The following is a 28,000-nucleotide window of genomic DNA, read 5'->3' on the forward strand; positions in this document are numbered from 1 at the left end:
CCACCAACTGAATACCAATACCTCAAAATTTACAGCTTATAACACAACTTTTATTAGAAAAGTTATACATAACATAGCATCAACTATTTTCAAGAACAATATTAAACCTGATAAGCAACAAAAACCAGACTAACAAAATGTGTAACAAGAAACTAATGACCTTTCTATAATCAAACATTCAATTATCTACAATGTCTTTATACAAAGGGAGAAAAAACCATGGTTTACAGGCACATCATATTGAAAATAAAGCGGCAACAGCAATTTTATACAATTACCATTCTCAAGAAACTGAATCATCAAAACAGTAATTACGAGTTCACAAACTTAAAACATCTCACATAATTTAAAATTATTGGGTATACACTGAAGTCTGAGTGATTTTTGTTTTCCACAAAAGTGCCAACACTTAAAAGCTAGAACTTTTCAGTGTGTAATTTTGCCCTAAAATGTTAAGACATGTATTGATAATCGTAACAGTCACATAATTCCTGGTGCTATCTGATCTGTTAATATTAAAGCCTTTATTTGGATGTGTTTTTCTTCACTTAAATTATAGGAAACCGGATACTGGATTTCTGTTGCAAAGCTATTAGAGTTCCAAACACAGGAGTGTGCAAGCACTGGAAAAAATGATCAGTACTAAAACATAATAAATATCAGAGAAGCCATTAGTTTTTACAGCACTGTCTGCTTAAAGGTTAAGTCAACCAGTTGTACGATTTCCCATCAGTTTGTCCTTTCAGTTGGCATAGCAATTTCTATTTTCATGATCTGAATACTCAAATATATCCAAACATCTTTTTAAAACTTTGATTTATAGCTCCTGGAAAGTTATAAATGCTTTTTATATTCATTCTACGCTAAAAAGTCTATTTCTGCTCATTTCAGAGCCTCACTAAAACAAGAGATTTCAGGATAGTAAGATTCATTAAAAAGGTTCAAATGGAATGATTTACAAAAAATAGGGCACTTTAAACCAAGTCCTATTTTTTTGTAGCTGAAAGGGATTAGTTACAGTACAATTTCACACAACCCCATGATCAAGTGTGGAATTATACTTTAAAACCTAAGAGGACAATCTCTGCTTTGGGCACCATCCCTAAAGCACAATGGTTACGAAGAAGACTGCCCGGTGCTGGTGGGAAAAGACGATTCACACTATAGTTATTAACTGTCAGGCATTTTTTCCTGAAAAGTTCTCCTTTACAATGCATTAATGGAGAACTAAGATAAAAACCCTGACTTTCCACTGCTACTCAACAGTATTATATGCGCCAATATTGCACAAATCTGTTCTGGACTGTTAAAATAAACTTGGGGTACTTGTTTTCTCCATCAGAGCACAAACACCATACAAGCAGTTTCCCTTAATTGATAAATTTAAAATACCAGAAAACATGAAGAAAGAGGCAGGGACTTTGTACACACAAAAATCTAAATTTTCTTGAAGGGTTCTGAAGGGTTCTGTGTGCCCTACACATGGGGGCAATTTGTACACACTAGTGAAATGAACACTAGCTATAATGCTCTAGCTGCTCAAATGATGTGGAACCTTGGTCCGGGGGTTGCAATGATATCGCTGTACGGTTCTTCCTGTGTCAGCTCAATAGCCTGCTGCTTTTTAAGAACCAGGAAGCTGTAGAACTTTGCTGCAGCCTGCTTTCTGTTCGTGTTTCGACACAACTCAAGCAAACTGATAGACTCAGCTCCAGTTTTAGCGAGAGCTCGCTGAAATGAAAGGAAGAATTAAATGAAAATAATCTACACAATGAAGTAGTAATTTTAAAAGGATACTACTTTTCGATACTGAAAAAAGTATACTGTATATTCTGTTGGGGGCTAGGAGTAGATTTTTGAACAGTACCAGGGTGTTTCTCACATTAAAAAAGGCAAGGGGGCAAAGTTAACATTTGTTGGGGCAACCTAATATAGATGATTCTTTTTTTCTAATTAGTGATTCAACCCATTAAATTTGCTCAACCAAAAGTAAGAAAATGTGCACACACAAAGGAGCTCTGCTTTGCAGGGTAACCACGGGAAAGTGTTCACCTGGATGCTTTCCAGGCTTACTCTTAGCCCAACAGCTTATGTATTAAAATAGTTTAAGGTGTGTGGTTTTGCAAAAAGTTTCACAAAAGGTTTTCTGGTTAATTTTTTTTTTTTTTTTTTTTTTAAGGAAACACTGCCAAAAGCCTTTGATGCAATTTTTTCTCTAAGACTTTACCTGAAGACCATGAAGCATCTGCTGAGTCCTTTTGTTCCATCTTCTTTCCTCTTGATCCTGATCACCCCCTGAGGCATCTTCATCCTGAGCGAAAATGACCCCCCACACAAAAACAAAAAACTGCCAAAACTGCTACAAAATGAAGCACAAAATGAAGCATTTCCGTATCTCCTGAAAGCTCTAAATTGTGTGCATTTTGACCAATGGAAAAATCACTTAGCATCTAGTTCGACATCCTTCTTAAATTACAAAAGAAAATCCTCTGTACCTGCAAGCAGTTAACTGAATATATGACTCTGTACTGGTCTATAAGTGTGTGATCTACACGGTCTGGTCCATGGACTATCGCTGGTTGGCGAGCTATGCGTTACCGGCCCTTGCTAAGGTAAGAAACTTAAGCAAGGAAATAAACCAACTATGTCACTAAGCATACTGTTTATTTTAACTGAATGTATTGTATATTTATGTATTTTTTTTGTAGCATGATTTTCTGGACGATGGTATTCCAGAAAATTCCTAATCTCACTATGGACCACTACCAAAGAGCCTGCAGGCTAGCAAAGATGAGTAAGTAATACTGTTCCATACAGTGTTTTAAAAGCAATGGGCTATAATTATAATATATATTTAACTGGAGTGGCGTGGCTGCCAGTCACCTGCCACCTACAAGACTGTCTTAAGTTGGCATGGGGCAACAGCTGAGATGCTTCCAGGCTATGCTGCAACTATCACCACATCCAAAGAACCAGGAGTTAATAACAGCTTAACATAGAAAGTATAATTTTAAATGCTAATTGAACACTAAGGCTGAGATACTCTAGCACACAGGCTGGCAGAGCTTCGGGGCTACATTCTGACTTTAAAACAGTATAAGGCTCATGTGAAGCACTAAATGGTTATGAAGTCTGTGCTGGCATAAATTACAAACACGACCAGACGGTAATGAAAATTGGAAGAAACTTTAAAATATTTGACAGAACATCAAATAGAAGAATACACATTCTAATATACAACCTTAAAGATCCAGGAAAAGAGGGAAAGAAAAAACCTGAACAGCCAAAGCATGCCCCAGGACAAACCACTCCAGTCTAATGAAAAAGCAAAATCCACACAAATAGATGAGAGGCAGATGCTAATAGCTGACCACACAATAACAAAAGCAGCTCACAGACAATTCAGAAGTCAAGAAATCAGTGAAAGGGCAAGTCCCATGTCCTTGAAAAGCCCCCAAGGGACAAATGAGAGAGAACACAGCACATCTGAAGTTCTTAATGATGGTCTAGATCACTAAGAATTTGGCTAAGTTCTGCTTATATTCAAAATTTTTTCATCACTCTGATGCTCCACCACAGTGAACTCAGCTCCAAGGTGAAAAATAGTAAGAGCTGGTTGAAGACTTTCGCTAAACCTAGAATGGGAATTTATTCATCAGATCTTTTTTTACAACGTTTTCTTACCTCCTCCTCTTCATCATCTTCTTTCTCCTTCTCTTTCTCCTTCTCTTTTTCTGGTAAAAGTTCTAACTCTGGAATTAATTGACAAATATTTGGAGGCTCTTCTGGGGGCAGCTCTACAGGAGGTATTTCCATCTGCTCTACCTGCTGAGGCTTAAAGCAATAAAGATAAGGCAAGTTCAGATGCACATTTCCAGGGTAGCTTCTCTTAACTATGCAAACATGCATGTAGTTGCTGCAGTTTTCACACTTCCTCATAATTAAAACCTGATGACACATCTTGTTCTTTTACTGTAAAGCCACAACATTAAAGTACTTTACAAAGGAAATTAATCCATTCATTATCTTAGAACAAAAGTGTTTTGTTTAATTCTATGTTAGGAATTTGCAAACAAGAAAAAACCCTCAACACTTTCTGTATTAGCATTTTAGGACTGAACAGAACCCACTGACTCCAGGGCAACGCAAAAAGGTTCGAACATTAATTAGCCTGGTACTGTCGACCATTGCTGTATAAGGGCTACTGCAACTCAGCCTGAGCTCGAAATAAGAGCCTTTGTGCTCTTCCAGCAGCAAATTTTCTGGGTCCATTTCTTGAATTTCTTTCTTCTTGGACTTAAAAGAGTGACAAGGGAACAACTACCCGGAGAGTGGTACTAGAGTAACCCACTAATTACTTGTTCCCGTTCCTGAACTCAAAAACGCTTTTTTTTAACAACTCCTTACCATCCGAGGGCATAGAGAACTAGTTGTTAAAATTGGCAAAGAATATTCTTTTGCCAATGTCTTGATGATGGAGGCTGAACCAAGAGCCTAAGGTACCGAAAAGCCTCCCTTTGCCCAGAGTTAATTTATTCTATAGACTTAAGCTTGGGAAGCCTTAAACCAGACCACCTCCTTCCTTTATACTCAGGATAGGAACACGAAGTGAACTTAATGGTAGCCAGTCTAATGGTAGCCAGTCTAAATGAAGTAGCAAGACGTTGCTTTACCTTTTTTCAGCAACTGGATGAGTATATAAGAGAGCCTAAAACTGCTTAGTATTAAAGATATACAGGAATATTTATAAGGAATAAACCAGAACACGGAAGAGAATAGAGTCTAAATAGAGTCTAGAGTCTAGGAATAAACCTCTGCATATATGGTCAGTTAATTTAGCACAAAGCAGCATACAATGAGGAAAGGACAATCTCTTCAATAAATGGTGTTGGGAAAACTGGACAGACGCGTGCAAAAGACTAAAATGGATTAACGACTTGAATCTAAGACCTGAAACCATAAAAATCCTAGAAGAAAACATTGGTCCTGACGACTTTGGATTTGACACCAAAGGCAAAAATAAACAAGTAGGACTTCATCAAACTAATATATCTGCAAATCAGAGAATAATATCCAAAATATATAAAGAATGCAACACAACTTAAGAGCAAAACAAACTGATTAAAATGGGCAGAGGATCTGAACAGACATTTTCCCGAAGACAGCAATACTGATGGCCAACAGGTACATGAAAAGGTGCTCAACATCTCTAATCAGGGGCACGTAAATAAGAACCACAATAAAGCATCACCCAAAAAACAGGAGATAACAAGTGTTGGCAAGGATGAGGAGAAAAGGGGAATCCTCTTGCACTGTTGGTGGGAATGTATATTGGTGCAGCCACTATTTATCCAAAGGAAATAAAATTGCTATCTGAAAAGTATCTGCACTTCAATGTTCACTGCACTATTTATAATAGCTAAGCTATGGAAACAACCTAAGTATCCATCAACACATAAATGGATAAAGAAAATGTGATATACGTGCACAACGAAATATCATTCACCGTAAGAAGGAAATTCTGCCTTTTGTGACAACATGGATGGACCCTGAAGGCATTATGCTAAGTGAAATAAATCAGAGAACGCTCAATCCTGCATGATAGATATATCACTTACATGTGGAATCTTAAGTATCTTAAAAAGCTCACACTCACAGAAGCAGAGAGTAGAATGGTGGTTACTAGGGGGTGGGGGAAACGAGTAGATACTGGTCACAGTCAGTTTTGGGGATCTAATACACAGTATGATGATTACACTTAACAATACAGGTGTCCCTCAGTATCTACAGGGGATTGGTTTCAGGATCCCCTGTGAATACTAAAATTTACAGATGCTCAAGTCTCGTACTGCAGACAGCCCTCAGTATACATCCATGGATAAGGAGGTTCAACTATATACTATGTACTTGAAAGGTGCTAAGAGTAGATCTTAAAAGTTCTCGTGACAAGAAAAAAATCTAATTCTGTGAGGTGATGGATGTTAACTGAACTTACCATGGTAATAATCATTTCACAATATATACATCTATCAAATCATTATCTATTGCACACCCAAAACTAATACAATTTATATATGTCAATTATATCAATAAAACCAGAGAAAAAATGTTCCATCTTGCTGACAAAGTTATTATTAGCAGGAAGTTTGTTTCATTTTACTCACAACGTACTTAACAGGTTCCATATGCTGCTTTACTTTTCTATCTAAACTGTCAGATTCACCGTGGGCTAATATGGGCTAATGTTTGAGAAGTAAAGTAAAAACCAGAACCAAGTTCAGAGTCAAGGAGTCCACATTAGCCAAGGATGCTCACTTTAGTCCACTGTGAAGCAGAGTCAGAAAAACTCCTAAGAACACCTCCCACTTACAGGACATTGTGTTTTGATCCTCGGCTGTCATTCTTTCTGGACCCATTCCTTACTATTTTCTGCCCAAACCAAGACACTTCAAAAGGTCTCCTTAAATAACACTTGCTGTTACTAGGGATCTAAAACATTGCCCGCACACCCACACCCCAAACATCTTGGAGAGCTGTGCTTACAGGGATCATGGGTTCTGGGTCCATCTGTCCCACTTTTCGCTTAACTCCCTGAGGTGGTGGTGGAGGCATGGCTGACTCATCCAGGTTTGTTCTGCTGGTCTCCATTGACTCCTGGAGGCGGCTTGGCTCTTCCAAAATGGGCTCATCTGCAATCGATCATATGAAGAGGGGACAACGGTCATACAGTCCTCAACATTCTAGAACCATTTAATACTAATATGCTAAGACTTTCCCTAATGAAGAAGGCTGAATAAAATTTTACCTCCACGAAGGTTACTAAATTTATAATACATTTAAAGGTGGGAAGAGGTTTTTAAAAGGACATGTCCCACCTCCAGTCCAAGGCAGGAGAATCCTTTAGTAGACTATCACTCGGCCAAGTCCCAGGCCTCAGACCTTTCTGAAAACTTCCCAGCTAACAAAGGAATCAGAGAATATAAGGCATGTATTTCCCTGTCCAAAAGTTTGAGAATACGTCTTTGTTCCTGATTTCTTTTACTCTGGCAATATATAGGTAAATTCTAAGCCAACGTTCACTGCAATCGTATCAGGGAACTATTCCAGTGGAACAGACCGATGACGTCACGCTGCTGCTGCTGAGGCTGCTGGTCCTCTCTGGGAACCTCCGGATTTTCAAATTCTTTGAGGAATTCATCCAAATTATCAGCCTCTCCTCCTTTCCTCCTTTTTCTAAGATCTTCTGGTACTAGTGGTGTAAGACAGCGTGTAAACAGCTATTAAATAAAGAAATAAATATCAATTATAAAATCTCTACTATAAATCACATGAACCGAAAACCTACCACTGGCATTACTATTTTCCATAAGTATGTTTTAACTATCTGTATATATAATTTAGCATGATTTCTACTTAATGCTATATTCATGCTTCATTCTACTTTATAATTTGAAATCCTCTATGTAAAAATTATTTTCACTTGCAATTTTAGAAAAGTTGAGGATGAAATTTTTAACCATTGTCTCATAACTTGGAGATAACGCTAATGTTCTAAATTTATTTACCTGCAGTTTATTTTCATATTCATACACTTAAAACAATCTAACTGAAATCATACCCAACAGCTTTGCATAGTGCCTTTTTCACTTAATATTGTACAGTAATTTCATGAACTATCATTTCTAGTATTTTTAATGATTGAATATTCCACTGAGTGGAAGTAAATATATGTATGTGTGTATATATATATGCCACACTTGAATGATTCTTCACTATTTTAAGTTTCTTTTAACTGTAAATAATAATTAATGGACATCTTTATAGAAGTGGCTTTTTCCATATTTTGAATTACTCCTTAAGAAAAATTCCTGACAATGAGACCACTGAGTCAAAAAAAAAAACCCACTTCAAAACCTTCTTCCAAATGATTCTACGATTGTGCTTCCAATATACAGCAGTTTTACCAAAGCCTTGCTGCTTTAAACACTTTATAGTAAAAATCAATTGGTTCTATGATGCCTCAGAACTTTGCTTTAGAATAGTCTGGAACCTAAAGTGAGCAGAAAGGGCCTGTAAGTGAAAAAAAACTCTCATAAAGCCAGATTTCTGTACTGTGGGAAAAGCAGAACGACCCCTTGTTTTAGCCAGAAAGCAACATCTAAAGATTGCAGACTGGAACCACAGTACACACTAAGGCAACAGAAGTGGTAATGTATCATAGAAAGTTGAGGAGAGAGAACTGTTATTAAAAACATCAGTGGCTTTTTAGAATAGTGAAGATTAATTCTACATCCTTTGGAAATGCAGGTGTCACTTATCATGATCTTTCAGATCAGGTTTATGTTCAGTATACTGTTGTTTAAGGGAGGAAAAAAAAGAGAAGATGCTATATCACTGAGCAATACCTGATCAAAAATGATTCAAACAAAAGTTTTTAAAGTTTATTTTAAAAAATGATCAAAATCTATATGAAATTTAAAATTCTGCAAACTATATTACCTTCAGTAGTCTGTTATTCCACAAAGGCTGAGCAGGTAAAGAGAAAAGTTTTTCCACTCCCCCGGTCTCTTTCCACATCATCAATTTCTTGGTGGGTGGCGCCAGATCCAAAGTAGTAACAATATCGGAGTAATCACTAAGTTGGGCTCTAATCGTCTTGCTATCCAACTCTTTGACACTGTCAACAATTAGCTTCCTCTTCCTCTTGGCTTTTGTTTCTTTGACTGGCATGATATAAGAAAATAAGGTCATTTTTTCTGAGGCCAGCATGAAACATACAACTACCAGATTTGGTCTCATTATATTCCTGCTTTTCTAACACCTAGAGGAGAAGTTAAGCTTTCATGAGGGTAGAATCTGTTTTAAGTGATGTTTCCCAAGTACCATATAGAGGCTAGCGTACAACAGGTGTTCAATAAAAATTTGCTGAATGAATGAATGTTGACTTTTAGCACAAAATGAGCAAAATAATGGCAAGAGCCAATTCACTTTTGCCCGTGTAGCTTTATATTGTAAACACATCACACTTGGTTCAGAGTTGGGCTCAAGTCCTAGGTTCTGCCACTTATTAAGTGAGTGACCATTAAGAAAAGTTAACTTCATTTTGCTAACCTCTTCATTTTCTCATTTGAAATATGGCCAACCACTTATAGGGGATTGTAAAATATTTAGTATGATGTCTGACATAGATTGAGGACTCTATAAAAGGTTGCAACTACCATGATTTTTATTGGAAAAGTTACAATTCATGTATGGCAGCTGCACAAGCAGCTTGATAAAGTGAAACAAGCCCAAACCCAGTCAGATGAACCCAGAACTCCATCCTGTACACTTTTTTGTATCCTCATTTCTAATCCTTACTAAACTCTTACAAAGAGGTAACATTATCTCAATTTCTTAAGATACAGAAAAGCTCATGGTATTAAATAAATTCCTCAAGATTTCATTGTCATACATGTTATATACCCCATAGGTTTTAAAAATATTCATGTGGTTCAAAATTCAAGATTCAAAAAGATGTTATGCAGTGACAGCCTCTGTCCAGGCCCTGTCCTCCAGCTAGAGTTCCCTTCCTTGAAATTAAAAAGTTCAAGTTTTTGTAACAGCTGGCTAAGCTCAATTATCCTATTTTAAACACTGCAGTATATGTCCCTCTTACCTTGTTTATAGATCTCTGTAATATCTGTCAATAATATAGTATATAATTTACTTAATTACCCATGTTCCCGTATTATTTAAGTTCCACAAGGATAAAGACTTGTTCATTTTTATATTTTTAGTTCCTAAATATAGCTACACAGTAAGTACTCTTTTTAAACCAGAAGCCCAAATCAGAATTTTTGGTGATCAGATTCTAAGTAGGAAACCTAAAAAGTTAATCTTGTTTTACTTAGAAGTAATAACAGTAACTTGAATTATACTGTAAATGACTTAAAGTATTCCACCCCATTGTACCCATACACCGTCTAGAAATTTTAAAGTTTCACATCCAAATTACATACTGCCTCTTTTACTCAGAAGCAGCACCCCCAATTAAATATGCTTTGCTGTGCTTCTTAATAAGCAGTATAAGAAAAATACTGATTTTAGAACCTTTGATATTTCCAGTTAAAAGTATTTTTAGATTTTCCCAGATTGTAGCCCAAACCATACAAAGAAATCTAGAATTTTGGAAGATAACTGATCAGTCATCTGTACTTTACTGAAAAATGCCTTGCAATGCTTTCTGTTACACATGTGACCTGTTGGCATTTTTGTAACCCCCAAAGACTACGATATTTATTAGCAGAAAGCTTGTTCCATACTTTTATTTCACAGCAACTTGTAAAGATACTCTGTAAGATATTCGAATTATAAGTGAATTAAAGTTTCCATAATAGATGACTAACAAAGGAGAAAAGTTTAGTTATATTTAAAATGAGCAGCAGATTAGTGGACATGAGCCAGAACTAGAAAAAAGTTCTAAGTCAAAAAGTTTGTTTGCTCACCAGTGATATCAATAGGTTCCAAAGCAAACGCTTCTTCCTCATTTGGAACAAGTGTTGTTTGATCAGTCATAGTTGGCATCGGTTCGACAGGATCCACTGAATCAGGACTATCAGGCCCACCCACTGTAAAAGCAGAAATTTGGTCACAAAAGGCTTGGCTATTTAATAATATATATCCAGCAAATGAGGGGGAAAAAAATCCCTTTGAGTAACTGAAAGAAACCCACGGGTTCCAAAGAAAAAACACTTTTCTAGTTATAAGGAGGTCTCTCCAGTTGACCTATTGCCCAAAAAAGGGGGCAGAACACAGGGTTAAAGAAACTCAATCACAAGCACTGTTTTTAAGGAGATTTACAGCTCATTAAAAGCTGAAACTTTTCGTTTTTGGTCTTCTACAGTGAATATCTTTTTGGATGCCATACGTCACGCCCAGGATCACTGAACATGAAATGCTTACTTGATACGTTATCATCCTCATCCATGTCATCATGCGCAGGCTGTTCTGGCAACATCACCCCCGCCTCCGACAGGGCAGGGGGATCGTCAAAGATACCGCCGTCATTATTACTAATAAGTTTGTCATCTGAAATACGGAATGTAATTTAGTTACAATTTGAAAAAGAAATGCTAAAAGAACAATAGCCAATCACTGGAAAAATAATGTTAAAATGGATTAAATTAAAAAATTTAAATCTGTATTCATTATGCATCTGTTCTCTTCAAGGTAGTACACAAAAGTATAAAACACTTAACATATGAAAAAAAATCTCTTATTTTTAAAACATATATTTACTTAAATACAAATAGAGTACTTCGAAGAATTAGTAAAACTTAAAACTCCAAGACAAGCAGTTTTAAACAAAATTAGGTATTGTTAAAACAGTTTTAGGCTACAGGTTTACAGAAAACTTTTACTGAACCAACTGGTGACAATTCACACATATATACCTAGAGAGATGCTCAAGACTAAGAATTAGCAACTGCTCTAAAACCCCGCAACTAAATAAAGAAATTATGTTAGAATAATCACCTTGTTGTGACTTACCTAATATACCACCATCATTTCCTTCTCCAAAATTGTCATCCTTATATTGGTCTTCATATTCTAAATGGTTAATCTTCTCATTCAGATTGCTGGTGCTCTGTTCAGGCTCTAATAGGAGGTTAGAAGCACCAGTGCTCACTAACATGTCATCATCCTCGAAAGCGCTACCTTCTCTCATTATTTCACGATCATCCATTCCAAAGTCACCTAAACAAATTTTAGTTGGTCATTAGTTGAAAAAAAGTTAGAAACATCACCGAATCAAAAGAAAATGGCTAATGATTTATTTTAATTATAATGTCACATTTGCTTACTGAAGCCTTATTTATCTTTGAATATTAAAACATCTAGTTTAAACTTTAAATCTTTATTATATTTCATAAACTGATTCTGGTGCATGAGAAAATTCAAATATAAGATCCAAATTTAGGTTACCCTAAATATATTACATAACATAATTTTAACATTATAGCTAGTGGCTAATGATTTGTTTCTCTATTACCAAAATCATTTTCTTGTAGAATACTGATGTTTCCAACTTCTTCTCTCATGGTTATCTCTTCCACTCTACTCTGGTTCAGGCTGAACTGCTGGGCCACATCGATGTCACTTTAAGAGAATTTCAAATACAATGTAGTCTCAAGTCTCATTGTAATGTATTTATAAGGGAACACACATCTCAATTCTTTATATAAGCAAGAAAAAAAAACCATACATACAACCTATGGAGCCTAAATATTTAATATTAAATAAATACAATCCAAGAATCTAAATGATGTGGAAGTTAATTTGTATTTAAATTTTAAAACTGTTAATGACCAGCAAGCAAAATATAATATGCTGAAATCACTACATAAGGCAACATGGTATACAGTGCAAAAACTTAGAGATGCATGGGCTAGATAGGCATGGGTTTTCATCAGGGCCCTGCAACTTACAGGCTATGTGAACACTGAAGTTACTGGCTTTTCTGAGACTGTTTAGTACAAATGTGGAACACCATCGGCCAAATTCAGAATGTAAATACTTCCAAACAAATCACCAGGTTTGTTCAGCAAATAAATGGCAAGGACAAACACACAAAAAACATGTAGCTCTGTTACAGGTTCTTACGAGAGACTTCTGAGACATATCAACCAAATGCAGGCTGGAAACTCTGTATAGACCGTAGCTGAAACAAAGCAGGGCGGGGGGAGCCTAAGCGTCAACTGGGGGCATTTGACTGCTGATTGTATATTATATTAAAGAATTATTGTAATTTAAAAAAAACTGTGGTAGTGTTATGGCTTTGTTTTAAAAATTCCTTGCCTCTAAAGAGATACATTCCAAGGTATTTACAGATGAAATAAAATATTTGTTATTTGCTTTAAAATAATCCGTTGTTAGAAGGTCAATTGGAGAAATACAGCTGAGACCTTGAGCAATGTGGGATTTAGGAATTTTGACCCTGAAGTCAAAAATCCACATATAACTTTACAGACAGCCCTCTGTAACTGTGGTTCTGCATCCACTAATTCAACCAACCTCAGACTGTGTAGTACTGTAGCATGTATTTAGTGAAAAAATATCTGAACATAAGTAGACCCTCCCAGGTGAAACCTGTCTAAGGGCCAATGGTACACATGAAATAAAACTGGCAATATATTGATAATGAAAGAAGCTGGATGATCAGTACCTGGGGTTCATAATATTTACTAATCTCTCTACTGTTTAGCTATGTTAAAAAATTCCACCATAAAAATAGTTTAAAAATAAAATAGGAGTATAAAGAAAGGGAGGAAAAAGTAAAGCAGCCAAATAGTGCCTAGCACTAATTAACACAATAAATGCAAAATAAATCATAAATTTACTCCTATAATTAAAAGTCAAAGATCATTTTTTAAAAGAGCAGACAAATTTGTCAAAAAATAAATGGGGATTGGTGTAGAGGGTTTCTCGGATAACTGTGCTACTCAATCACTTGGAAAGTGACAGTCACTTCCCTGTCATGGTAATCATAGCTGAATTCTGAAGACTTGAGAAGAGGGAAACAACATACCACAGTATTCTGCTGTAATGGCCATCTCTGTACAACTTTCTCGTCTTAAATGTTGTGTGACAATGACCCTTTCTTGCTCTTTATAGAAAGTTATCTCATATGTTTATTAAAAAAAGAAAAGAACAAAAATTGTGGCTGAGTATAGCTTGGCCAAGATGATAAACTGGTAGATGACTTTACTATATACCTCTGAAAAAAATCATGAAGCAACAGTTCAAGTTTTACTGATATCATTATGTAAAGCAAACAGCTGGACTGCTGTTCAGTTTACACAATGGCCTAAGCAAATCAGAATTCTCTTAGCTGTGTTAAAGCTGGCATCTTCTACATGATCTTATAGAAGAAACACTTCTAGGTTATGTGTTTCATATTTATACACTAAATGAAAGCACATGCATTCTAGCTACATGTTAATGCAATGTCAAAACATCCCAAGAAAACTATGCATTTGGTAAGCCAATAATGTTTTTTGCACACCAAGTCAAAAAAAAAAGAAGAAGAGACAGAGAGAGAGAGACATACTCTAAGTCAGGCAATGGCTGATCAAAATCATGAAATTCTTCAGGTAAAGTAATAGCATTGTAAGCAGCTTCTCGATTTTCCTCAGGCAGGTCAACAACACCTGGAAAAGAAACGGTAAGCTTGAAGACCTGTGGCTACACCAAAGATTATCAAGGGGTCAACGAAGGTAAACTCAGTATAGGGAGGGAGGGAGACACAAAAGGGAAGAGATATGGGGACATATCTATATGTACAACTAATTCACTCTGTTATAAAGCAGAAACAAACACCCATTGTAAAGCAATTATACTCCAATAAAGATGTTAAAAAAAAGTCAGTATAATTTCTTAAGGTTATTTTCCAGAAGGGTTGATAATATTTGCAAAGTACCACTGAAGCTCAAGTACTTTTGTTTTTTTAATAATCATTAGCCACATTACTTGTGTTACAAGAGGTCAAAGCACTAATTATGCATTAAACTGAGAAGTCTTTAAAAGGACGTATCAACAATAAATATTAATAACAGTTTTCTAAATAAGCATGAAATTTATGAGGAAAAGGAATGACTGCAAAAAAATACCCCAAATGTTAAGAGGAACTGGTTATTTTAGGAAAGTGGGATTAAATTATTTCAATTTTCTTTACATTTTCCCCTATATTTTTCAAGTGGTCTATAATAAAAATGCATTGCTTTACAAGATAAAAAGAAACAAAACATGTTATTTAAGCAAAATACACTTAGTAGCCACATATAAGAAATCATCGGCCCCCGCCTAAATATTTTACTTTTAACCAAATCTTAGATCTCAAAGATTTCACTATTTATATATTAAAATAAATGGAAGTATAAGAATATAACAACAGTAGAAATTACGGTATAAGGCATCTCTCCTACACATTGAGATTATTTTAATCAGAATAAAATTTTGTCAATGCTTTAAAAAATTATACAATAGTAATTATCTATGCAGATGCAAGTTTGGTTGCTAGAGTCCAATTTAGAATCAACTATTACCTAAAACAAAACAACAATGAAGAACTATAGAGAACATTTAATAAAGTCTCAACAACTTAAGCTAAAAGTGAATTTGATTTTAAGACTACACTAAGGGCTTCCCTGGTGGCGCAGTGGTTGAGAGTCTGCCTGCCGATGCAGGGGACATGGGTTCGTGCCCCGGTCTGGGAAGATCTCACATGCCACGGAGCAGCTAGGTCCGTGAGCCATGGCCGCTGAGCCTGTGCTCCGCAATGGGAGAGGCCACAACGGGGAGAGGCCTGTGTACCACAAAAAAAAAAAAAAAAAAAAAAAAAAATACACTAAAATTATTCAGGAAAAAATTAGAAGTCTAATATTTTCTTTCCTGAGCTTTTTAAAAATCACAGAACATTAGTTTTCCACACTTCAACCTCTGATGATTGCTGAAAAAGGCGTTAAAAGAAAAAGGCAACTCCAAAGGATTAACAAAAAAGGTGTAACTGTCATAATTCCATATGTAGAACAAAAATAAAATCGGTTTTCTCCCTTGAAACACTGCCTCTCTAAGCTCTGCCCCGTTTTTAAGGGGTTCCCTGTACTGCAATTAAAACAAAACAAACTACGCTCATCTAGCATATTTGCTTAGCAGTTTTTAAACTAAACACGATTAACTCCAAAGTTAAACACAAAACAAAAAAGTCAACAATACCTGGCCGAAAAGCCATCTTTATCTTAATGAATGCTTCATTACAGTCTGCCAGGAGATATTTGGCTTTTCTGTGATAGATTCGAACTACTCCCAGTAAGAGATGTCCTGACGTTCGGAGTGCCATCTTCACCTGTGAATTAACATTACTCTAATTTATAAAGTTAATTTTCTGGATTTAGAGACTACTTCAAAGCTTGTATGTTGTGCAATTCATAGGCAATTTATATCTCTCCATACTTTTAACCATTTATTTGAAGTTACCTCACAATCATGTATATTTTATTTCTCACTGCCTTTACCTGTAAATTTCCTGAGTATACCCAAAGAATAGACTGGCAGAAATTCATGAATGAATATAGATGTGAAGGTAGCTATGAAGCAAGTATTAAGGCAATCCATGAACTGTTGTCATTAGCACATTAAGAAGTATGTGGCGCTTTTGGTTGCCAATCTAGAGTCATTGCTCCTTGCTGGCTAACTGAACTCTGATTTTATTTGGGAAGTGAAATGTCCCCAGTCTTGAAGGATGACTGTCTCATTCTTCTCTGCTGGTGCTCGTTTTTGAGCGGGCATGTAACCCAGTTCAGCCAACGAGAAGTTGGCTTGACTGAGCCAACTTCTCAGTCAAGTAGGTCAGAGAATTTCTGAGAAAGATTTTCCCAATTAAAACAAAACAAAACAAAACAACGAACACCCCTCCCTTCCTTCTCTCCTTCCTGCACTGTGAGTAGGTGGGGCCTGTAGCTGCCTGCAGTACCCCCGTAACTGCAAGGCTGTCTGCATGAGGACAAGAAGCCACTAAACTAAGAAAGGTGAGTCCTTGGATGACATCTTTGAACTGCTGAACCTAGATCTTCCTATTTCTAAACTTCTAGTTAAATAAGACTGTTAATTTCCTTATTGTTTAAGCCACTTTTCACTGAGTTTTTATTACCTGACTCGAAAGCATACTAACTGATAAAGGATAATGGTATCCATCTTTCTTCACAAGAAAATACATTCCTCAGCCTGTATTTTATCAAGGTAGATCTTGATCAGTGCTTAGGGGGATCCAGTATGTGGGATGAGACAGAGTAGTTGGAAAAGAATGAGAGAAGTAAATACCCAATCTAAATAGAATGATTCAAAATTCCTCTGGTTATAATAAGAATTTTTTTTTTAAGAACAAGAAAACATGAGCTCAACTTTACCAGATTGTTTTCCAGATAACACCATAAAAACATCAAATTTTTAAGTAGCAAAGAAAGCTGTTAAATATTTGCTTAAAGTTTAAATTATGCTTAGTACACTATGTTACTTATAACTTACAAATACAATGTGTTGTCTTATTTAATATGGGTACTCTCTATAGCAGTCCAGAATCCTATTTACAGTAACTCTCGGGCTCTATATTTATGGTCACATCTCATAACAGCATAAATTATGAAGTTTAGTGTTATAAATTCTTAAGTATCTAAAACTGTAATAAATTTATAACTAAATCTAGGACTTATCTGATGATAAATCCCTGATATGAAAAATAATACCCAATTAAAATACTGCTCATAATGGAAAATGAGAATCTCCCTTTATGGTGTAGTCTTAGGAAATTTAAAATTACTGCTGACTGCACCTTCACCTAAGAAAAAAGGAGGGAAAAAACCCCCAATCTTGGCATGCCATTACCTTGTCCAGAATTAGCAACTTTTAAAAGGTGGTGTTTAAACAAAAACATGGAGATACAGAGAAGAGAGTAGCGGTTACCTTAGGAGAAGGGGTGGGGGAAAGGCAAAATGGCTAAAGGGGATCAACTGTATGGTAATGGATGAAAACTAAATTTTTGGTGGTGAGCACACTGTGGGGTATACAGAAGTAGAAATATAAAATCTATATAATGTTATAAATCAATGTTACCTCAAAGTAAATTTCTTAAAAATGCAGATAATAAAGTAGTCACCTCATTAAATAAAAAGGTGGTGTTTGGGCCAAGTCTTTCTTTCTGCATTAGTTTGGTTCAGAGTTCAGTCCCAGAATAGGTAAAATGAGGTGTGGCATTTTTGCTGTTGAACTAGCTCATGTTAAGAGTGGAGGTATAATCAAGAACACAGGCTATACATCCAAGGAAAACTCTGATCTGCAGGGATTTAAGAGGGGCTGTTCCAACCAGAGACGGAGAGGGGAAGGGGGGAGAGAGAACGCATGCAGCTGCAAGGAGCAATTTGTCTGCCACTTGTTCTAAACGACTAAACCAACATTTCACCCACAAGAACTGCACAACAAAAGCAGACATTAGAAATTTTCAGGTCAGTTCACCCTGTGGAGATATCTATTGTGATATATTCTATCACAATAAAACAAAATCAATCAATCAAATAAAAACACGCTTAGAAATGGTTTTTAAAGTTGTAGTGTCCCTAATGGGGTACAAAGTACTCTGCACATATTATGAATAAGTTTGTTATCCTTTTAAGCCAAATCACCCTCAATACTTGCTTATGGATGTTAAAGTTAGCCACACTTATCAATTTTAAGAAAAGAGTTCAATTTCTCCTTTCTCCATTCACCTAACTCAGTAAACAGACCTATAAAAAGAAAATATCATCTTCTCAAACAATTCGACCAGCAGTGCACACTGGTGCAATTTCCCCACAGAACAATTGTTAATGCACATCAGAAATCTTAAAATAAGTATATCACCTGCTCCAATAATTATATTCCTAAACATCAACATTAAGGAAAGACAGAGAACAAAAGATTTTACAAGTAACAGTTACTAAATGGCTGTTTTTTAAAAAGAGGAAAACAAAAACTTGTAATCCTACCACCTAGAGAAACCTTTAGTAATATTTTAATATGCCTTCTAGGCTTTTATATATGCATAAACACAATTTTTCTTTTTGTGTGCATGTGTACACAAAAAACTGTATTATATTGTTTTGTAATGAGCCTGCAGCCAGGAAAAGCTCTGTTCATAGCATTATCATAATTTTTAATGGTTGCATTATACAGACCAGAGGAATTAAATTCAAAAAATTTGGAAAAAATATGGATTATTTCCCTCCCTCCCAAAAGAAGCTGGTCAAACAAATCATACACAATCAAAATGATAAATTTCAGGTCCATAATCCTTTATATTAAGTCCTAGGGGCCAAATGTGTTTTGGAATTCAGAGCTTTTTGAATATTATAAAGGTAATGCAGTGCACATGCCGTTTATTAAAACATTCCCAAGAGTGTCTGCAGCAGCTCCCCATAACCATACGCATTAGAATTTATGAAAACACAAATAACCTCACTTCAATTTTGGTCAAGTTGTGTTTCTGGGTTTTTTTTGTGTATTTATGTTCTGTGGGTAAAAGACTATGACAATGTACAATGCAACCATTAAAAATGATGGCAGAGTTATGACAGAGCTTTTCCTGAATGCAGTCCTGTTACAAAACTTACAGTGCAGTTTTTTTATACATGCATAAGAAAGGAGAAAAATTACATGTATAACACATGCACCCATAAAAGTCTAGAAGACATAGCAAAATACTAAAGGTTTCTCTAGGTGGTAGAACTACAGGTCACTTATTTTCCCCTGTTTGTAAAGTTTTCTAATTAGTATTGTCTTAGAAATAACATAATAGAAACATCTTTAACACCAATAAATTCTACACTATAACTCTAAGACCAGTTGAATTTCCATATACAGATAGAAATTTTATAATTTAATCTAATTCCAAATACAAACTTTCACTTCTCTCCTGTGAAACATTTATTTTCCCAGAAAACTTTTCTGAACAAGTCTCTGCTACATCCCACCTTTGTTCCTGGGATGCCCTTGCTCCTTCAGCAGTAAAGAACTACTCTTATTTAACACACTATACCAGCATTGTCCAAACTGTTAATTCTAAGAGGAGCTCCCAAAGCTGATCCAGGGAGCTGCAATCTGGAATGCTTTCAAAATAGGAAAACTGGTACATGTATGTGTGTATGCATATGCATAAATACAAAGCCCAGGAAAGGACCTTTAAAACACAGATGTGATATGTGTGTGTATGTGGATATATAAAAATTATATTCAAGGACTATACCTTTATTTTGAGATTAACCCTTCATACATTTTTAAAGTCAACCTGTCTGTTCCTCAATGAAATGCTCATGATGTTAGTAGCTATAATTGTGACTGTTTGTTTGAATGGTCTTTCCTTGGCAACACAAAAAACACATATTAAGTCATACTATTTGTGAAATACAAGGGTGGAAACCACTGCTTCAGAAGTTTCAGAGGATATCAATAAAATCTCCTCTAGAAACAGAGTAGTAAGCAAGGCAGATAAGGTAAGGACATTCATAAGGCTTCCATTCTAGGGGAACACAGTAATTAAATATTTAGGGAAAGATGGCCAAGTACAAAAGTTCTACGATGGGGAAAAGTTCTGGCATCTTCAAGAAACGGCAAGTAGGCCTGGGAAGCTGAGGTGGAGCAAGTGTTCTGGATACTATTTGCTACGTGGATAAAGTATCAATAGTTAGATCTGGCCCCTGCAACATTTTCTAACTAATGGGTCCTTATTTTGAAAACTTTGTAAATTCCTCAATCAGGAATACCTATACACATATTCAGTATAAAAAACATCTAGAAAGTTAAATATAAAGTATTTGGGTACTGCCCGACCATGCTTATCTGCCACTGAAAGAGGCAAATGAAGATATCTGTGTACTCAACAGAATTTTTAAAGAGAAGAGAGTATCAAATTGAAACTCTGGCTATGGATTTTCTTTACCTCCAGTATACATCGGTGCCTACCTAAGAAGCTGTTTTTATAGAATTCTATTTCACACATCAATGAACAATCAACGAAGTGAATAAAAATATCAACATCAAACATACCTTCGGTGAGATGATACTCTCCACACTGCTCTCTAAATTACACTCAAACACATGGGCTTTGGTTAGCTTCTTATCCCAGTGGGCCGCTAGCCAAATTTTGGCCAGAGGCCCTCTTTTACTGAGGACAAAATGTGCGTAGAACATTGTTCTGGTTGACTATGAAACAGGAGGAAACCTGAAGGGGACAAAAAGTTAATGCAAACAACACCACATGAGAACTGAATTATTTAACAAGACATACAAGAAACGTGAAAATAAAAGTCTCCTATTCTTCTAAATATGAAAACTACGAAAGGCTTGAGTGAAGTATAGTATGCATATAAAAAACAATCTCTTGTTTAATTTTGAGAAGGTAAGAAAAGATCCCCCCAAATGCTAAGCTGAAAGGTAAGGGGACAAGTCAGGTCACTTCCATGCCCTACTGTCATCTTAAAAGTGCTAGTTTGGTTTTTTTCCTTTAAGTAAAAACTGTCTTCAGAAAACTCTTCTTTTTGAAGTTCCATCAAGTGTTAATTCCATTCCTATCCTGATTACTAACTGTAAAAATAAGCCTGCTTCTGGCCAAAAGCCAGAAAATATATTCTTCATGACAAGAAAAGAATGTCCAAGAAGAAAAACACTCAGGCACAGATATTAATCAATGAGGAAATTTCCATGTTTAGAACCCCATTAAAAACTGGGATTCTTAGCTAAATGCATTATATAATAATTGCTACCTCATGACAAGCATTTCATATTTCACCAAGCAGATAAGTAAGTGGGTTGGCCCCATTTTACAGGTAAGCAGTTTTCAAAAGCTGAGCCTTAAAAAGATAAGCATTGTATAGTTTTCTCAACTCAGGAATCTGGAAAGCACTTGATCACTAAATTCAGGACAATGATACAGTATACAATTTAACTCATGACTGAAACAGTCTTAGTAGAAACACAAGTATGTTATTCTTTTATTTTCCTTTTATTTTCCTAATGTATTAATATCTAAGAAAAAAAAAAGGCAGCCTGCAAAACTCCAGCTTGGAGAGCATGTGAACGGTGTAAAAAGATAATTTCCCTTATATCATGTATTTTCCCTTTTCCACAGAAAACTTTAGAAAATCTATTTTGCCAACTGAATTTTTTCTGAAATGTCCGTAACACTAAAAAAAGGTAAGTCATGCTTTTACAGAAAGGAACTCAAGCACACCCAAAACACATGAAAACTAATTAAAATTTAAAAACTTTTAAAACTTATGTCACACCTATCCCTTGCTCCCTACCATTCTTAAGTCCTGGCAACCACCGCTCTGTTCTTTACTCAAATTTTAGCATTTTGAGAATGTTATATAAATGGAATCATACAGTATGTGACTTTCTGGGACAGCTTCTTGGATTCAGCATCATGATACAAATTCATCCAAGTGTTTGTTGCATGTCTTAACAGTATGTTCCCTTTCATTGCTGAGCAGCATTCCATGGGGGTGGTTATAGTACCACAATTTGCTTAGCCATTTACCTATTGAAGGACATTCGGTTGTTTCCAGTTTTTCGCTATTTCAAATAAAGCTACTGTAAATATTAGTGTACACAGACTTGGTAAATGTTAATTTTTCATTTTTCCAAGACAAATGTTCTGTGGTGTTATTGGACAGCATGATAAGTGTTCCTTTAGCTTTTAAAGAAACTTTAACACTGCTCCTATCAAAACTCTAATGAGGTTTTTTAATAGCTACTGACAAGATTTTTCTAAAACTCATAAGGGAAGGCAAAAGACCCAGAATAGCTAAAAGTATTTTGAAAAAGAAAAATAAAGTGGGAAGAATCAGTCTACCCAATTTTAAGACTTATTATATAGCTACAACAGTCAATACTGTGTGAAGAGAAAGATACACAGATCAATCACAGATCAATGGAGCAGAGAACCCAGAAATAGATCCACACAATTAAGTCCAACTGATTTTTCACAAAGATGCAGAAGCAATTCAAAGAAGGAAGGTAGTCTTTTAGTCTTTGACAAATGGCGCTTGAGTGATCAGACATCACCCATAGGCCAAAAAAAAAAAAAGAAGACCTCAATCCAAACCTCACACATTATATAAAAATTAAGTCAAAATAAATCGCAGACTTAAATGTAAAACTATAAAATTTTAAGGAGAAAACCACAAAGGAACACCTTTGATATCTAAAGCTTGGTAAGAATTTTTAGATATTGTACCAAAAACATGTCCTATAAAGGAAAAGAACCTAACATGAAGGAGTCCACTGAGGATGCAAAGACAAGACAGAAGATGGAAAAAATATTTGCAAACCACATATCTGAAAAGGACCTGGATCCAAAATATATAAAGAACTGTCAAAACTAAAAGAGTTAAAAAAAAAAAAATCCAACAAGAAAAGGGCAAAAAAAAAAAAAAAAAAAAAGGACATTTCAAGGAAGAGAATATACCGATGGCAAATTAAAAACAAGAAAGATGCTCAGCATCACTAGTCATTAGGAAAATGCAAATTAAGACCCAATAAGATATCACTGCACACCTCTTATAGGAGCTAAAATAGAACATAATGGCAACAGGAAGCAAATGCTGGTGGGGATACAGAGACGCTGCCATTTCTCATACACTGCTATTGGGAATGCACAATTTCTTTTGAATTAGCTTAAGAAAAAAGATCCAGAGTAAGTTAACTTGAATTTTCATGTTTTTACAAAGGGACTGTAAATTTTAAACAAGGAGTTTGCTTATTGTACTTTCAATTAAAAACTATACTCATTCTTTCCAATAAGGTACAGAAAATACATACATATTAGTTAATGTAACCCAGGCAAGAGATTTTATGCCTGTCAAAAATGTTTGGGAGGGGGCTTCCCTGGTGGCGCAGTGGTTGAGAGTCCGCCTGCCGATGCAGGGGACACGGGTTCAGGCCCCGGTCCGGGAAGATCCCACATGCCGCAGAGCGGCTGGGCCCGTGAGCCATGGCCGCTAAGCCTGCGCATCCAGAGCCTGTGCTCAGCAACAGAAGGGACAACAAAAAAAGGGGGCGCCCCGCGCACCGAAAAAAAAAAAAAAAAAAAAAAAAATGTTTGGGAGGGTGGTGCAAGAGTAATTCAGTCAGGTTTGCCTCATCTCCAGTTTCCATCACTTAATGAAATTTTCAATCTCTGAACCAGATGCTTCCAGGGGATCATTAATTCACATTAGGAAAATTTTCTCTGAAGAAAAAAATAAAATAGGCTTCATCAACTGCCTAATGATGTGAACTTTTTCTCTCAAATGTGGAGTTAAGAAAAGAACTAAGGAATACTAAACTAGGAAGAATTCGGATCAAATGCTCTAAGGTAAAAGCATTAAATAACAACACCTCAAGTGCACCTTCTATTCCACTTAGCAGATCAAAATTTGCTTCCTATAATCAAAGAGAGCCTCCTATGTTGCAGCGCTTCTACTTCAAGCCTTAAAGTTTGTTAGCATAAAAATTAAGCTGCCTCTACAGCATTATAAATATAATCTACAGGATTTTGTAGAAATCCAATATAGCTCTATGTTCTCAGAAATACGATCACTGTCATACACAATAAGCTCCAAGTATCACTATAGAAGATAGTCATGTTCCAAATAAGTAAAAAAAACTCTTACTATTTGGCTCCTAGAATACTCCCTGCTGCGTGTCAACTACTAAATAAGTGTTTAATGAACAAGGAAATGAAATACACCAAGTGATCTCATAATTGATACATGTAAAAAATTCTGGAAATTTTAGCAATTGAAACTGGCACGTCTCAACAGGTGTCAGCAGTTCATGGCCAGCACTTCAGCTGCTAGTCAAGAGTACCATGCCTAAAATATCCCAGCTATGCCCAGGCAGAGATTCCTAAACGGATGCTTTCTTGGCATTGGATGGGGAGTAACTAAAGCAGAGTGGTGCTAAAATTAATCTGGGAAACAATTAGCAAGAGGAAATCACCTTAATAACTAAAGGAAGCCTGATGTACAGCAGTGGGTCAACTATTGGCTTGTACCTAAATAAGAATCAAGTGTAATCATTGTTGCCTTTTAAACCATTTTTTTCCCTTAGTAATACCAAACCTTTAACCAATCTTTAAAGAAGATTGGTTCAAAGTTTTAAAGATTCTAAATTTTGCTAATTCTTTACAAAAGATCTTAGCAGAAAGTCTGCATTTGGTCAAAAAGCACAGCTTACCAATTTCATGATTGCTCAATTTTTTTCTAAAGCAGCAAACAACTTTTAAAAATTGATCCTAAAAAGTAATTTAAATCTGATGTGAAATGACAGACTGATAATTTAGAACATATTCAGGAACGCAAAAACGGCGATTTCTTTAAGATGTTTCTAAAAAACCAAAGTCAAATTACAGCTCATGTTTCTACAATGATGTTAAATCATTATAATATTTCACTCATCTGTTAAAAAGCAGGGCAGGATACTGGTTGCATAAATTGGTATGACCTCTTTGAAGGGCAATGTGGCAACATCTCATACTTTCCAGCAAGAAACTGCACTTCCAGTAATAAACCAAAAGTATATTTGAGGATGTATAATAACAATTAAAAAAAAAACCCAAAAACTTACTAAGCTCTAAGTATTTTAGGTGTCCATCCTCTTCGTGATAGTCTTAGAAGATAAATACTGGCCCATTTTACAAACCAGGAAAAGGAGAAAAGGAGAGGATAAGGAATGTGGCAAAGGTCACCAGCATTTAATGCGAGTGGAACTTGAACTTCAGAGCCCACAAGTCTAACTAAACACTATGTTGCCTTGCCAGCATGACTTTTAGTAGCAAAGTATTAGAAATAACCTACCTAGCCCTTAATAAGTTGACTTTTAGCAAATTAATACAATCATACAATAGAATTCCCATGCACTCTTAAACAATGATAAAAGAGAGCTCTCTCTATACATGTATACAAACACGCACTTGCATGAGCAAAAAGTATCTATGGAGTGCAAACAAAACTGATGACACCCGTCACCTTTGGAACCTGTGCCCAGTGAGAAAGTGAAGACTACCCTTCTGTACTGTTGGACTTCTTTTCTTTTGTAACTTATGGCACACACAAACGTCATCTATTCAAAGTAAAAACAATTATTTTGGGAGTGCTTTGCCAGTAACTAGCATGTTAAGCTGCTTAATCTGTGTAGTTCACTTTCCCTAACTATAAAAAACTGGAAGGTGGAAATTCAGTGATAACTAACCTTAGAAAACATCAACATCGAACTCAGATAAGAACGGAACCATCTCTTTGGGGGTGCTTGGGGAGTGTCTCAGGGACAGAAGGTATTTCCAACCCTGCACCCTAGAGCTCCCCTCCCTTTTGATACAAATGTTCTTTGAAGAAGAGTTTTACAATCGGACAGTCCTAGGTTCAAACTCAGCTCCCTCCACAGTTGTTTTGTACGGGTTAAAAGTGAATTAACATCTGAGTCTTAGCCTTCTCATCTATAAAATGAGGATGTTTCCCGAACAGTATTATGAGAATTAAACAGAACATCATACCCAACACAATGCCACTACAGACACAAATAGTTACTTTGGAAAAAAAATCTCCCACAGAGCACATACCAGCTATCATGATCATGCCTAACAATTCTGACATCACAACATTTAAACAAAAACCACAAAATCTTTATTTCTGATATTAGAAATTTCCCTTCTGTACCAAACTATAAAGATAAAACTTCTCAGAATCTTTATGTTCCAATAAATAGGAACTCACCAGGAAAGAAATTCTCATCCTTAAGAAAAGTTAATCCTAGATTGTACTAATGCGTTGCCTCTATAAACACAAGAAAGGTAAAAGCTATGCTCTATCAATGTAATTCTGACTTGTATACAAAAAGGTATTATGTCCACTGAGTTATGCACTGCTGTCACCTCATCTACAAACTGGTAATAATTTAATCATTGGGTATGGCATACATCCTCATCAATGCCTTTTTAAAAGTAATTGATTAGTTGCTTCCAACATGAAACAAAGTAATTTAGTGACGCTACAACTTAGGAAAGCTTCTGCAGCCTGTCTTCAACATTCCGCACAACCACACAGCTCCCTGGCATTTACATTCGTTGGAAGAAAATGGGAATTTGTTTCTGGAATTCAATGATCATTCTAAACAATATACGGAGAGCAGATGTTAACTTTCGCTTGCAAAGGGAAGCCGATGAACAGTAGCCTTTACCAGAAACCCTTAAAAACTCAAGCGCGTTTTTGAACACTGAAAGCCTAACAAATCGTAAGGTGGCCAAACCCTCCAGCGTTTCCCTCTTTCAAATTTGAAGAAGGCCGCTAAGTCTGGCAGCAGCACAGCTCGACAGTGTCACCCCACACTATCACAGCAGATCATTCTCAAAGCCTTTCTCAGCGAGGAAGGAGACACCAGGCATTTGTCAGAAACGCCCCCCCCCCCCGCACCAAATACAACACTCAATATCCTCAATCGCTAGGAAAGCCAGGGAGGAAAACCAATTATGCTAATTTCCTAAGAATCAGAGGCAACTTCCCTTGATCGCGTTTTCTATGGGTCTGTCCAATATTTGATATCTCCAGCGTAACCATTTTCCTTTAAAAAAAAAAAAAAAAAAAAAAAACGGGGAAGGGGGAGCAACACTGGTCCCTGGCGAGGGGCCCGCCCCGTTCTCCGGCCCCACCGTGGCCGCGATGGCAGGGCCCGCGTGTCTCCTACCCCCGCACCCACGCTCGGCGGACGGCTGCGGCCCCTCGGAGCTGGCGTCGCGGGCGGCCACCCCGCCGCCGTCTCCCGCCCCGAATCCCGCGTCTTCCCAGACAGCCATTTTCACCCGAAGAGTAGGCGGCCCGGTGCCCAGAGCGCGCTCGTTCAAACCTCCTCCTCGCCCTCCGGTGCCCAGAGCCGCGTCTCCCCGAGAGACCGACCGAGTAACTGCTTCTTTGAACTTGGAATAGACCTGAACCATTTGTTACCCAATAGACAATGATGCGGGCCCAGGCTGCGCGGGTCCCGGCTGAGGGTGGGCACCTGGGCAAGGGGCCTGGGCGGCGGCGCAGCGGTTCGGGAGCTCGGAGGGTGGCAGCACTGCCCCGACCCGGGGCGCAGGCAGTGCCGACGTCTCCCTCGCCCTCCCCCCCCCACCGCCCCTCCTCCGGAGTCCGGCTCCCCGACGGCAAGACGGCAGGGAACGGGTGGGGGGAAGAGAGCCAGAGGAAAAGAAGGGGTCGGCCGACTATCTTACCTTGTTCTCCGCCGGGAGTTGGGCGGGCTGGGTGGCCTGGGGAGGGGAAAAGGGTCGGGGGAGGGGGCGGGGAAAGGGGGGGAGCCCTTGTGAGGTGTAGCTTCGGAGCTGCTCCCGCCGCCGCCACGGCCGCCGCCTCCTTCCCGATTCACTCAAACAAACAAGATGGCTGCCGTTACGCCGCGG

General features: G+C 36.9%; 1 protein-coding gene across 2 annotated transcripts; it reads right to left on the bottom strand.

Annotated features, from left to right (window-relative positions):
* Positions 1 to 28: 28 nt before the first annotated feature.
* RAD21 (RAD21 cohesin complex component) lies at positions 29 to 28,000 on the bottom strand. Of its 2 annotated transcripts, XM_027092599.1 has the most exons (14): positions 27,815 to 28,000; positions 20,614 to 20,788; positions 15,757 to 15,886; positions 14,093 to 14,192; positions 12,035 to 12,141; positions 11,533 to 11,739; positions 10,945 to 11,070; positions 10,488 to 10,610; positions 8,500 to 8,723; positions 7,118 to 7,277; positions 6,544 to 6,689; positions 3,685 to 3,834; positions 2,228 to 2,311; positions 29 to 1,731 (listed from the first exon to the last, which is right to left on the bottom strand). In XM_027092599.1, exons 2-14 carry the CDS (start codon positions 20,755 to 20,757, stop codon positions 1,540 to 1,542), a joined length of 1,893 nt encoding a protein of 630 aa, XP_026948400.1. In that variant the 5' UTR covers positions 20,758 to 20,788; positions 27,815 to 28,000; the 3' UTR covers positions 29 to 1,539. The 2 variants fall into 2 exon arrangements, with proteins under 2 accessions (XP_026948400.1, XP_026948401.1); XM_027092600.1 differs by lacking the exon at positions 3,685 to 3,834.

Source organism: Aethalodelphis obliquidens, unplaced genomic scaffold, assembly GCF_003676395.1.
Source record: "Aethalodelphis obliquidens isolate GAN/ISIS:26980383/991018 unplaced genomic scaffold, ASM367639v1 scaffold79, whole genome shotgun sequence".
NCBI lineage: Eukaryota > Metazoa > Chordata > Mammalia > Artiodactyla > Delphinidae > Aethalodelphis > Aethalodelphis obliquidens.

What these genes read in the sequence shown, in the direction of transcription:
- RAD21 (XM_027092599.1), bottom strand. Translation starts at nt 20,757, where the DNA reads ATGTTCTACGCACATTTTGTCCTCAGTAAAAGAGGGCCTCTGGCCAAA. An exon ending in GGAACCTATTGATATCACTG is followed by an intron (nt 8,724 to 10,487) that starts GTGAGCAAACAA and finishes ATATCATGCCAG; the next exon opens with TCAAAGAAACAAAAGCCAAG. An exon ending in ACCCAGAACCCATGATCCCT is followed by an intron (nt 3,835 to 6,543) that starts GTAAGCACAGCT and finishes TATTGCTTTAAG; the next exon opens with CCTCAGCAGGTAGAGCAGAT.